The following is a 13028-nucleotide window of genomic DNA, read 5'->3' as shown; positions in this document are numbered from 1 at the left end:
GCAAAAGACAACAGAGAGTTGTTTTTATTTTAATTAATGAACCAGAAAAGCCAGGCAAGCCGAGTTCAGCCAGCCCGCAATTAAAAGTGATATTGTAGCCCTCAAACCCGGGTCTCCCATGTGAGGGGCTGTGACTGTGATGAGATTCGAACGCAGGACCTATTGTTTGCAGGTTCGCGTCTCTAACCACTATGCTATTTAACAAGGGGTAGTCAGTCACTCAGTCAGTCAGTCAGTAAGAAAGAAACATTCACTCTTCATCTCCGCTTACATGGTCAGGTGTGAATCGTGGGCTTCTGTTGCGTTATTTTGGGAGAAGGGGAGTGAACAAGAGAGAGAGGGACAGGGGAGAGATAGAGAGAGACTGGGGGAGAGAGAGAGAGAGACTGGGGGAAAGAGAGAGACGGGGGGAGAGAGAGAGAGACGGGGGAGAGAGAGAGACTGGGGGAGAGAGAGAGACGGGGGGAGAGAGAGAGACGGGGGGAGAGAGAGAGACGGGGGGAGAGAGAGAGACGGGGGGAGAGAGAGAGACGGGGGGAGAGAGAGAGACAGGGGGAGAAAGACGAGAGAGGGAGGGACGGGGAGTTCCGCCTGTATCCTGTAGACTTCAGAACAGCAGCCAACTCCCTAAGGGCAGGATTGTTCTGGAAGCTGCTAAACTTCATTGCAAGTCCACTGATCAACAAGGTCCTCTACTGGTGCTTCAGGACATGCTAGTAATGTGCAAAATCTACTGCTGAGAACTCAACAAAATGGCCATTCAGCTCGACCAGAGAGTAAAAAAAAAAAAAGAATATCCCCGGGTGCGTTGGGTCTCCAACTGACAGCCATGAAGATCCTGTTTACAGCACTTTATTCTGGGCCCTGGTGACCTTCCCTCCATGGGGAGAAAAGTTACAGAGTGGCTGCTGTTCTGAAAGCCACCATAGCAAGTGGCATCTAAACATAAAAACACAGCCAGAATGGCTGGACGGACTAATGTGGAGAAAATGCTAAGCTACTTCCTTCATTCACATGACCCCTGACCTCTACTTTGGAAGTGGTCCACAAGAGAACGCTGTAAATATAATACAAATGGCTTCAATTAACATGAAATATGACTACGATGTAACTACAGTGCATTCAACGACAAACAATAACTTCAGTTACTGAGTCAAAGCAGTTTCACAGCACATATTCTTGCATATTCCACTCTTATCATGCATTTAAATTTGACTTCTAAATAACCAGACAAGTCAAATAAAAACAAAATTGTATTAATAACGACAGCCCGGCAAGGGCCATAGGGGCTCCTGTGAGAAAGGGGCTGAAAATAAATATTTTCAAGAAATGCACAAAACAGACACAGACCACACTTCCCACAGCACAAACAGAACAGACAAACAAACAGTGGATGTGTGTGTGAAGTAACACATATGCTTTCTCACAAAACCCAAAACAACTCGTTTGTAGTTGTGACACAATATCACATCTGCATGTCTCAACAAACGGTTCATCTATTTTACTTTTGAACTCCAGCTTTTTAAGAAGGTTCTAGAATGTCTTGCCCCCCGACTGAGAAAAAGTCTGACCCAATGACTGCAGCCAGATTGACAAAGTACCTAATGAATGTTGCCAACTCAACTATCAGGCCACCTGTCTTCCAAGTCCTGACAAAAGGGATTGGCTGAGGATTCCTGGTAAGTTGATCCTCAACAGCATCAGATAAGGGGAGAATTGGATCTAAATGGAATCCTAACGACAATGGACTGGAAGCCATGGCAGGGAGCAGTGGCATGTGTGTGTTCAGGTGTTTTTCATTCAGTCGTCAGAGGAATGTATCTACGATTGCCAAAACTTAATGCCATAGGTTCACACAGCACAAGAAGAAAACTGCTGCAATGGGAAATGTGAAATGGTACATTCATTAGAAAGAATGGCTGTTTTTTGTTTTCCCGGGGGGGGGGGGGGGGGGTTGTGTTTTTCAACTCTGAAAATACACCTTACTAGTTCCTGAAAGTGCAGAAATACTCCTACAACATCAAAATGTTCAAATTAAGATAACCCAAGTAGCAGTACAGATGGATGTAAGATAATAAAAAAAATAATGTTCTGGACACTGAGCACTTTCATGTCTATTATCCTGTTTTGTCATTCCTGCCTGGTCGTGCTGAAAGGAGGATCAAGAGACAGAGGAGGAGGAGAAGGAGAAAGAAGAGGGATTGCCTGCAGTCTCGAAGCAGGAGGCATATGGAGACCTGGAGTACAGATCTCAGTCAAAGCCCCCGGCCCACTAAAAAACAGTCCTGACTACTGAAGACAAAGCCCTCGGCCCACTAAAAAACAGTCCTGACTACTGAAGACAAAGCCCTCGGTCCATTAAACAGTCCTGACTGCTGAAGACCCAGGCATGTCCACACTACTTAATTAGCATCAGATTTCCAGACGGCTACAGATCATAGATACCAATGAAAAAGGAGCACTCAGAGAAAGGAGCACTCAGAGAAAGGAGCACTCAGAGAAAGGAGCACTCAGAGAAAGGAGCACTCAGAGAAAGGAGCACTCAGAGAAAGGAGCACTCAGAGAAAGGAGCACTCAGAGAAAGGAGCACTCAGAGAAAGGAGCACTCAGAGAAAGGAGCACTCAGAGAAAGGAGCACTCAGAGAAGGAGACAACAGAAACCAACCTACGGGGTGTCTCATTTAAAACTCCTTCCTTAACTGGTACTCAGAAGGTAAACTAACAGACACCCCAGCAGGGAGCTCCCAGGCATCAACACAGGTGCCACAGGCCTCTGGCTGCTTTATGAGGCCCTTTGGCCTGCAGGAGAGGCTCTAGCAAGCATCCAGGAGATGAGAGGGGGAGTGGGGAGTGGGGGATGAGACATGGAGGATTAAGCAAACCCTTCTCCAGCATTGTAACACTCTCCCAAAGAGGGAATTTAATTGGACAGTTTGGCATTGTTAGCAGTAAGCAGAGGTATTTAAGAAATAGAATTATAATGATTTATGAATCAATTTATTAACTTTTCCGACACACTATGGAGAGCATGTAGTTAATTCCCCACTCGGAGGAAACAGAATAAAAGACTGATCAATCCAATGGACGCGTTCCTCCACAAGCTGTCATGGTCTGGAAGCCCAGAGGGATCCTGGGTACGGACCAGGCTTTGTCTGTTGGATCCCCCATCCTTCTCTCCCGTAATGAAGCCCACCATGTCCCCCCAACTGCAGGTTGGGCTCGACGTGGTTCGCTCTTCAATGGTTCTCCTTACATCATCTCTGCTGTCTGCTAATATTCAGCTCCCCACACAACGACTGGGACAGCGATGGCTTTCTTCTACTTTAAGTTTGGATTTGAAATAAAACAACCACTGTGAGGTCAAAGTTTAAGTGTTCAAGTAATTCATGCTTTTTAGTGCAACTGGGGCTACGGTAGACCAGAAATGTCCACTGAGACCTCACTGACCAGCAAGGGAAGGAGTCTGTAAGCTAAGTGACAGTGATGTTATTTGGGTCTGTGTTTTCCTGCTTGTGTACTGGAGACAGTCTTCACTTGTCCAAAAGATGAGAGGAGTTGAACTTGACCATACTCCTAAAGACACTGAGGACCAGGTACCACACCACAGAATGTGCGTTTTAAAAATACTGACTCCTAAGAAGAGAAATTACTGAGCGGTCTGCGGACAGCCTCTCCTCTCCTCACATTCCTGTGGTTGGAAAACCTAAGAGTTTTAATATATCACAGAGCGAGTAACATCTAGGACAGTCGACCAGAGAGAAACCTCTGGGAGAGCAGACTGGAGAGAGACTAAAATTAGAGGCAAACATGGTGGATCTAAAACAGTTTGTTGAAAGACTGTGTGTGTGTGTGGGTTTGTGTGTGTGGGTTTGTGTGTGTGTGAGTGTGTGTGTGTGTACCTGCTAAATCAAGTGGCAGTAGTTTAAATGTTCTGGGCTCATTACAACTGAAGGAATCCAAAGACTACAACTACAAAAAGTAGGTAGGGCAAGAGAGGAAAGGGGAAGTCCTACTGGGTCAGCCCTGGTGGGTCAGCCCTGGTGGGTCAGCCCTGGTGGGTCAGCCCTGGTGGGTCAGCCCTGGCCGTTGGGCTGGTGGGTCAGCCATGCAGTAGCTAATGACATTGGCGGGGCTAGTCAATCCCATTTTAAATCCTGATGAGAATTGTAACGTACTTCCTGGATTGTCTGGAAGTGAGCCCCAACCCTGGATGATGGTTGGTTGGTTGAGGGTGCATCATCAATCCTTTCCATAGTGTGTCATTCATGTCTAACTGCCGTCTTAGTCCACAGAAACTGGGAGAAGAAATTACACATAGACTACCGACAGAACCAGAATACAAACAAGGCTTCAGTCCCCATTCATTATAGACTACCGACAGAACCAGAATACAAACAAGGCTTCAGTCCCCATTCATTATAGACTACCGACAGAACCAGAATACAAACAAGGCTTCAGTCCCCATTCATTATAGACTACCGACTGAACCAGAATACAAACAAGGCTTCAGTCCCCATTCATTATAGACTACCGACAGAACCAGAATACAAACAAGGCTTCAGTCCCCATTCATTATAGACTACCGACTGAACCAGAATACAAACAAGGCTTCAGTCCCCATTCATTATAGACTACCGACAGAACCAGAATACAAACAAGGCTTCAGTCTCCATTCATTTTTTGGCAGCTTTAAAGAATAAGAAACATGTTTTCAAAATCAAAAACGGAATAAATTTTGAGTACAAAATAATACTGAACCTACATATTTTTAGATAACCGCCCATTTTCTGGCCTTGAAACGGCTGCAGCTGAACTCCCGGCACGGCCCCTGAGCCAAATCCTTTTCCCACCCTTGTTCCAGGGAACGGTGGCCCTGCTTTATGGTGTGTTAAATAACGTGGCTCTCACTGTGCACCCTGGGCCAAAGTGTAGAAGCTGCAGAGGCTCCTGGGTCCTCTGGGAGGTCATTTGCCTACCCTGAGTAGATTTACGCCTCTCTGATCAAAGCTTAGACTTTTACAAGACCTGTACTGTGTGTGCAAGGGAGAAACCCAGATGTTTAATATATTTACAGTATGAACACAATCACGTCATCCATTTGGAGCATAAGTATAGGCTGCAGACTTACAGTCCCAGCATCAGTAAATACAGTAACATGGCTTATCCCACTAAATACAGTAACATGGCTTATCTCCCACATCCTCTAATTGGTAGTTATACAGCAGGAAAGAATTATGGTCTTAAAATCATATTTCTAAGGGAAGTGTCTGAACAGAGTCAGTCAGGTCCAAGCGTTGTGTTCGGGCCAGGAAGTGTGTGTGTCCTTAGGCTGGGAAGCTCTGCTAAAGTCAACAGAAAAACACTGTCAATAACCAAAAAACTGCTAATCTTCACACTATAAAACATAACCTCTTACCCAGTCCTGATAATAGCACAATAAATACATAACCCCTTACCCAGCTCTGATAATAACACAATAAATACATAACCCCTTACCCAGCCCTGATAAAAACACTATAAATACATAACCCCTTACCCAGTCCTGATAATAACACTATAAATACATAACCTCTTACCCAGTCCTGATCATAACACTATCAATACATAACCTCTTACCCAGTCCTGATCATAACACTATCAATACATAACCTCTTACCCAGTCCTGATCATAACACTATCAATACATAACCTCTTACCCAGTCCTGATCATAACACTATCAATACATAACCTCTTACCCAGTCCTGATCATAACACTATCAACACATAACCTCTTACCCAGTCCTGATAATAACACTATTAATACATAACCTCTTACCCAGTCCTGATAATAACACTATCAATACATAACCTCTTACCCAGTCCTGATCATAACACTATCAATACATAACCTCTTACCCAGTCCTGATCATAACACTATTAATACATAACCTCTTACCCAGTCCTGATCATAACACAATCAATACATAACCTCTTACCCAGTCCTGATCATAACACTATCAATACATAACCTCTCACCCAGTCCTGATCATAACACTATTAATACATAACCTCTTACCCAGTCCTGATCATAACACAATCAATACATAACCTCTTACCCAGTCCTGATCATAACACTATCAATACATAACCTCTCACCCAGTCCTGATCATAACACTATTAATACACAACCCCTCCCACTTAAAACCTCGCCAATGATAAATGACTACATCAGGACCATCAGGAAAAAATAACACGTGACAACATAAACCAAATCAACACAGCTATAAACCAAATGATAAACAACATGCCAAAACACAACTGACTGCAGATCAGTAACAGACATATGATCTGACTCCAGATCAGTTCCAGACATATGATCTGACTCCAGGTCAGTTATAGGCAGTATATGATCAGTTTGTTCAGCAGGGCAGTAGACAGCTGGCAGTCAGATTCACGGAGGGTTCAGCTGTCACTGGGTTGATCAGATGCCCTGAACCAGCCGTTACCAGGGAAGTGTCTTAGGACCTCCAAACCTCATCCCATCAGGATTACACAATATTAGTCCTCCATCTACACATTCATTCTGGTGTCTGGTTTCACGCCATAACAATTCTGAAATGGTTTGATGGTATGACAGGAGAAAAAAACAAACAGAAACATCGACACTGTGACTCGTGCGGAGCTGAACACATCCCACCCAGAATGCATTGCTTGTTGAAAACCATTTGATACTAAAATCCCCAAACTTCCGTTTTATTATGCACATGAAAAACAAGGCTCATTCACTTGGATTGAACAAAAGGCCTTAAGTTGATACACTGTGCACGTGCGTGAGGGTGAAAATGATTACGTGCACTGCAGTTCATTCAGCCCCTGTTGCTAGGACACCAAATGCATGTGGAATACAGAGCATGCCCACAATTCCATGTGGGGAAACATTGCCACTGCCAGCGATCCACAGAATTACAAGGAAAGCCAGAGACACTGCCTGGAATGAATGGTATTTCTTCTAACCACCACACATGTTGATAATTCCTGCCTCTCCTAACGCTGCTTTTCAGCAACAAACAGCCCATCTTCTGCCGGTTACAGTCCATCTACAGGACCAGGGGTTCGCAACCGGATTTTTCCAGACCACCCAGATGTTCAACACCTTTTAATCCTAGACGACCACATCTGATTTGAGTAAAGATTTTATTAACAGTTTACCAGTTGAAAAAGGATCTCCCGTTTAGGGTTAAAACAGAAATGCGAGGTGTCTGTGGAGCCGATGGGAGAGAAGATTAGGAAAGCCGGGACTAGACTGCTGTCACTCAGAAGCCTGCAGCCTATTAGCATGTTATCCGAGCTCCCTGTATCTAGGAATGCTGGTTCTTTTACAATATGACAGATTCCACTTCAGAACCACCTCCAGCTAATGGAACCAATTCAAATACCTCACGTTCTACATTCCACCAGAAGCCCAGATGCCCTTTCACTGCTGGGCATCCAGTCACATGGGTTCAGCCGAGGCCTTCAGAGCAAAACACGGCTGTTGCTAGCATGTCACGGAGAAGGCTTGGCTGGCTAGGTGTAAACAATCTGTTCAGGAGCCACGAAGCGTTTTTCAGCCAGGATGAGTGTGCCTAGACAGACCAGTATAAACAGGCTAGTCAGAACAGTTACACCTTTATGCAGACAGTGGAAAGCTTAACACTGGAAACCGGCGAGTAAAGAAACAAGACAAAAGCTCCCTTGTTCCAACAGGCAGATTGTAAAACCTCCCTGGTCTGCTCAGTAACACGAAGATGGGCCGATGTCCAGGTTTGCCGTCACGAGAGTTCCCACTCAATTGTTTTTAATTTTTTTATTGTTTTATAGGTTTTTCTACGTTTTATCTTGCGTTTTGCCTGCTTTCATTTGATCGGTGCATAGAATGGAGAAAACGGATGAGCTTTGTGCAACATTGCGAGAGATTCATCTGAAGAGTCGGTTTTGTTGGTCTGTTGATTTTCCATCAGAAAAATGGAAGTTAGATGTGAGGTCAGACCAGACCTGTTTTGACGGCATTGTTCTGTTGGATTCCTGCTGATCAGTTCTGCTTCACATGCTACAGTGCAATACACCTGCGCGAGTGTGTGTTCACACAGCTTCCAAGCTAAGAGCAGCTGCTAACTTTAGGTACCCGCACTTTGCATCCATCTCAGTAACAGTAAAACAGAAAACTAAGTCAGATCAAAAAGCAATGCTCATGGTAGGGGAGTTCCCAAAACATCCTAATTTAGATGTTTTTAAGGATCTGACATATCCAAAATACCACAGCAGAGACAGCGACTGTCCAATGCTATGATAATGTCTCTCCGCACGGACACACCCTCTGGTCTAGGACACGGTAACTAGCACATAACAACATACTTGTCATTTTCAGCCGCAATTACAGCGGCCCAGCATGTCAGCAGAGACACTGGTAAGGACCCAGTGGAGGCTGCATTGAACAGACGGGGGCTGGAATAACAGCTTCCTGAAGGTCTCACAAGCCGCCAACAGCCTGTAGTAGGCAGGCAGATGGGAGGGGGGTTAGAAACAAACGCTAGGAGACCCATGATGTTCCAGCAGTCTATGCCAATGTCTCCTGTTCACATGTACAGCCTGGGTTTGAATCCAACCCTCTCCTCGATCGTTCACCACCATCATATTTAATAAAGCTCATACATGCGTGAGAACTCTTCGGGAACAGGTGGCAGGAGGTTTTTAGCAGGACCATTCAACATCACATGTGGGGGGGGGCATCCATGGAGTGTGGCCAACCTTAACCCACCTGTCCGTCCAGGGGGCTGGCGGCATTTCCTGTTGCTAATATAGCCCAATGTGACGCTCTGATAGCAGGTCTCCACCCCTGGTGCACCTCATCCAATCAGCAGGCTGTTGCCTACAACCCAGCCCTGCTAAGGATCCGTTCTGTATACTCCAGTAGGAAGTAGACACTTGACCCATGTGGGAATATCAGAAGAGACATGTGACCATGACAACATCAGATGATATTGTTCTAACTTCAACAGCCTTCTAAAGGTCTCTAGTTAAAGACCAACTCACGTGTTGATGTCTTTCTCCAGGCCAGTTACACAGAGACGCACACAGGGGAGATGATTGGTCCCTACCCAGAACATTTGTTTTCACAGACAGTGCTGTTAAGAGTCGTTTGGGACGGGCTGGGGAAAACCTTAAGGCTTCAGTACGATACATCGCCTTGATGGCCTGCAGCCCACTCGCAACGGCCAGTGCATGGGAGCGACAACAAAGCAACAGACTAGGAACAAAAATGCATCGGTTCCGGTCTGGGGTCCGACGGGCCGGTTGGGTCACACCCTCGGGCTGCATGGATGAAGGCCCACTTGCATATCAGCGTCCCCACCGGGCCGGGTCCAGGGGGGCGTAGGGTTGGGACAGGAAGCCAGCCTTTTCCCCACATCCCGTCGGACTGTCTCCTGAGACTAGATAGGAAACCTCTGAAGCCCCCGGACTACAGCCAGTTTCAGAACCTGGAGAGGAGGGTTCATGACCCCTCAACTTCCCCAAACACCAACCCTTTCAGTGGCCAATCAGGCAGCTTTAGCTCATTTAAATATAGTCCAGCCTGAACCCCTCGACTGATACTCAACTCAGCTGATGCGTGATTAGGTTCTGGTCCCATGCAGTGCGGCACATAAGCATCAGGAGAATTTAAAATCAAACAATGACTAAGAGGTTACAGTGCAGACACAGTTTTAATTTGAGGGTATTTATATTCAGATGTTATAAACATACAAAAGCCATAGCACTACTGCCGTCGTGTTTATGAGGTGCTATGCTTTGGAACATGGCCAGATCCTTCATTTCTCCACCTCTTACCATCGGTCTGGTACAGAGAAAAAAAGAAACAAGAAGAAACACCGAAATTACTATTGCAGATCACTACCCCACAGAACGCACTCCTCTCCTCTAAAGTACCAGACATGTTAACACAGATCTATCCAAGAGAGATTACCAGTGATGCTCTTAACTGCAACTAGCGCTCCTATTTAAGGAGCGCTTAAATAGGCCTACCTACATATTTATGGTTCTACTCTCTAAGGAGCCTGTCAGTTCGGCCGACTGACATGTGGTTCTCCTGTTTGTTCACCCAGAATGGAACGAGAGATGGATGAAAAGCTTTCAGCATTTTTCGCCTCCATCTATTCTATTTTCTTCCCAGCAGTAAAGATGCATTACAATCGATCTTTTCCCCTCCTTGACAGAAGCATTTCTCATGACTGGTCTTACATGGACTTTTGATCCACAGTTGGGGTCCAATCAGCAGACAGTGACAGGAGAACGGAGACTGAAAGGAGCTGAAACTATTACTTGAAACCGGCATCTCAAGGTTGACAAGAGGTAGGAGATAAAGAAATGTTGTTACCCAACACAATGTAGCAACACTCCTGTAGATCAATACTGTTGTGATTGTCTTGAGGGAAATCAATAGATCTCCTCCAAAATAGATGTTTGGAGGGCATTTGAGCTCATACTCAATACTCATGTTCATTATACTGGAGCTGTTCTTACTTTCCAGCACAGAGCAGGCAGACAGACAGCAGGACAACCTGCAGACAGACAGACAGGCAGACAGACAGGCACGAAGGTGAAGCAGGTAATGAACCAGCAGTCCTAGTGCCAGCAGGGCTTAGTCTGGGTCACACACTGGGACACAACCAGAGTCAGGTTACAGGTCGATAGAGAGAGTTTCCAACTGGCTTTGGGGAGATTTGGCTGAGGGTTGATATGGTCTTTGCCCACCGCCAAACAGAATCTTGTGACAAACTAACAAGCAAAACAAACTAACAAGGATCCTCACTGAAGGGGCCCTGGTCGCATTGACCGGCAGCAGTCTTCCAAAACATTGGCGCCTCCAGCATCCCCCCCCTCGAGAGACAAACAGTTCAGCTCTTACTCACCGATATGTTAAAGACCTCTGTGGCGTCGTCCAGCATCTGCACCCGGATAGAGACCTGACGTCCAGGGGGTGCAGTAGGGGGGCGCTGTCCTGGCTCCAGGGTGGACACCCCAAAGCTCTCGGGGGCCCCCAGTCTCTGTCCTGCCACGGCCCGTTCCCCTGGCTCCCCCATTATGACCTGTCACATGACAACAGGGAGACACGGAAAAGTAGAGGTCAGGAAAGGGTCAAAGATGTTTTGGCGATTAACGACAAAGCTGATTGTTTTTGTCCAAAGAGGTGAAGTTCGGTCTTCTGTCTGACTACAGATTTATAAGCTTCAGGGGAGCAAAACAGCAAGGAAATTATGGCCTATTTGCAGAGCAGACACTGGTCAGCTTGGGAATATAACTATTTAGCCCAAAATAGGATAAGGCTGCATCTTTCATTAAGACAATTATAGTGAGAATGGGGCCAGATTCCATAACTTGTCTATTTATACCAGGCCAGATAAATTCTCTTTCTAAACCCAGTGAAGAACCATTATGATGCACTAGAATAAAATGTTGCTAAACTCTAATAAGTCTTTTTAAAAGCTGTGAAACGGAAATTGGTAATGTATGTGAAATGATTGGGTGATATGGACACATATTATATTGCAAAAATATTCATCGCCATATAAAACTGTGTTCATTTCAACCAGCTTGATAACTGGGTTGGTATACATGGAGGGTTCAGAGTCCAACTCAAACAGGAAGATTGATATAGTCCCTACCAATAATAGCAAGACTGATATGGGATATACCAGGTCAAAAACGTCATTACAAGTTTAAAGATATGAGCAAACAAAAAAACATTTTGTCCCTCAGGCTATACTGAATATCACCCCCCCCCCCCCGGCTGTCTACTGTCACAAAAAACATTCCAAAGCCATGACATCATCTACAGTACAAACCATGAGAAACCTACCTGTCCTCTCCCCTCATCGCCTTCTCAAAATCCATTGGAGGAAAATGTCAGAGGGCAGGGACCTCTGGCTTTCTCATCGAACTGGGTTTGAGAAGGAGAGACGACCTACAAGTTTCCAAAAATAATATTTCCTCTATGGGAGCTTCATGATAAACTGAACAGTGCTTCAGTTCAAAGGATAAATCAAATCAGCATTTACTACATACATTAGAGCAGATCTAATATGACTGGCAACCCTACTTAGGTGGACAAGACTTCACAATAGGCTGGAAATAATCAATAGGACTTAAGGAGGATTAACTGCCTGTTCGTGCATCCCAAATGGCCTCCTAGCCCCTATATAGTACTCTAGTTTTCCTGGGTCCTGGTTAGTGAAACATAAAGGGAATAGGACGCCATTTAGGACTGTGTTCCCGACTTCCCGCTTGTGTCTCCTACCATTTTCACACAGCCTGCTGCCTGATAATGCATTGGTGTTGTTACACCAAACAGAAGGAGACCCGCCTACTGGCATCGCGCTGGTCGCAACTAGCTCCCACAGCGTCCGTCTGCCTGCTCAAGGTCAGTGACTCAGAAGACACAAAGGGGGAGCACCCACTGAGTGACCTTGTCTCCACCCACACACCTCCACACCCCCGCACACACACTGTACCAGTGGACTACTGAGAGGAACGCTGAGGTAAAAGAAAGGGAGAGATGGGAAAGACTGATGACTGAGTCAGAGAGATAGCCTTTATCTACAGAACCTTGTGTGCTGAGTGCTCGGACAAACGATGCCATACAGAAGTCTGGACTTCCAAATGACATCAGGCCCGACTGCCTGTCCGCAGCCCAACTGGCCCACTACACAAACAACAGAGACCACACTAACTCAAGTTACTTTGCTTAAGCTTTTATGATGTCACTTGTTGAAGGGTTAAGTGCAATGGACTGGAAAGGCAAATGGCTGTCGTAAATTCGACCTAACATGACCGAGGCAGCTGATCAAAGCCCTGATGTTCTGACTGACTTCAGTTTCTCCTCACGTCAAGCAAATGAGGCGGTCAATGTCAGAAACACCCCCAGGCATTGGTCTTCATTTGAATGATGAAAAAATAATCTTATTTGCCATGTGCTGTAGCTCTGGATAACAGTGACTGATAACAGATCACA

The 13028-nt window shown here is 45.6% G+C and overlaps 1 protein-coding gene across 5 annotated transcripts in view; it reads right to left on the bottom strand.

Annotated features, from left to right (window-relative positions):
• The window catches only part of LOC105020074 (FERM, ARHGEF and pleckstrin domain-containing protein 1), a 38830-nt gene that overhangs the window by 23003 nt on the left and 2799 nt on the right, over positions 1 to 13028 (bottom strand). For all 5 annotated transcript variants that reach the window (XM_029116541.2, XM_029116539.2, XM_029116542.2 and 2 more), the window contains exon 2: positions 10930 to 11106. In XM_029116541.2, the coding sequence (XP_028972374.2) occupies positions 10930 to 11100 (171 nt within the window). In that variant the 5' untranslated portion in view covers positions 11101 to 11106. The remainder of the gene's footprint in view (positions 1 to 10929; positions 11107 to 13028) is intronic.

Source organism: Esox lucius, chromosome 22 (genome assembly GCF_011004845.1).
Source record: "Esox lucius isolate fEsoLuc1 chromosome 22, fEsoLuc1.pri, whole genome shotgun sequence".
Lineage (NCBI taxonomy): Eukaryota > Metazoa > Chordata > Actinopteri > Esociformes > Esocidae > Esox > Esox lucius.
This window is presented reverse-complemented; position numbering and strand designations above follow the sequence as displayed.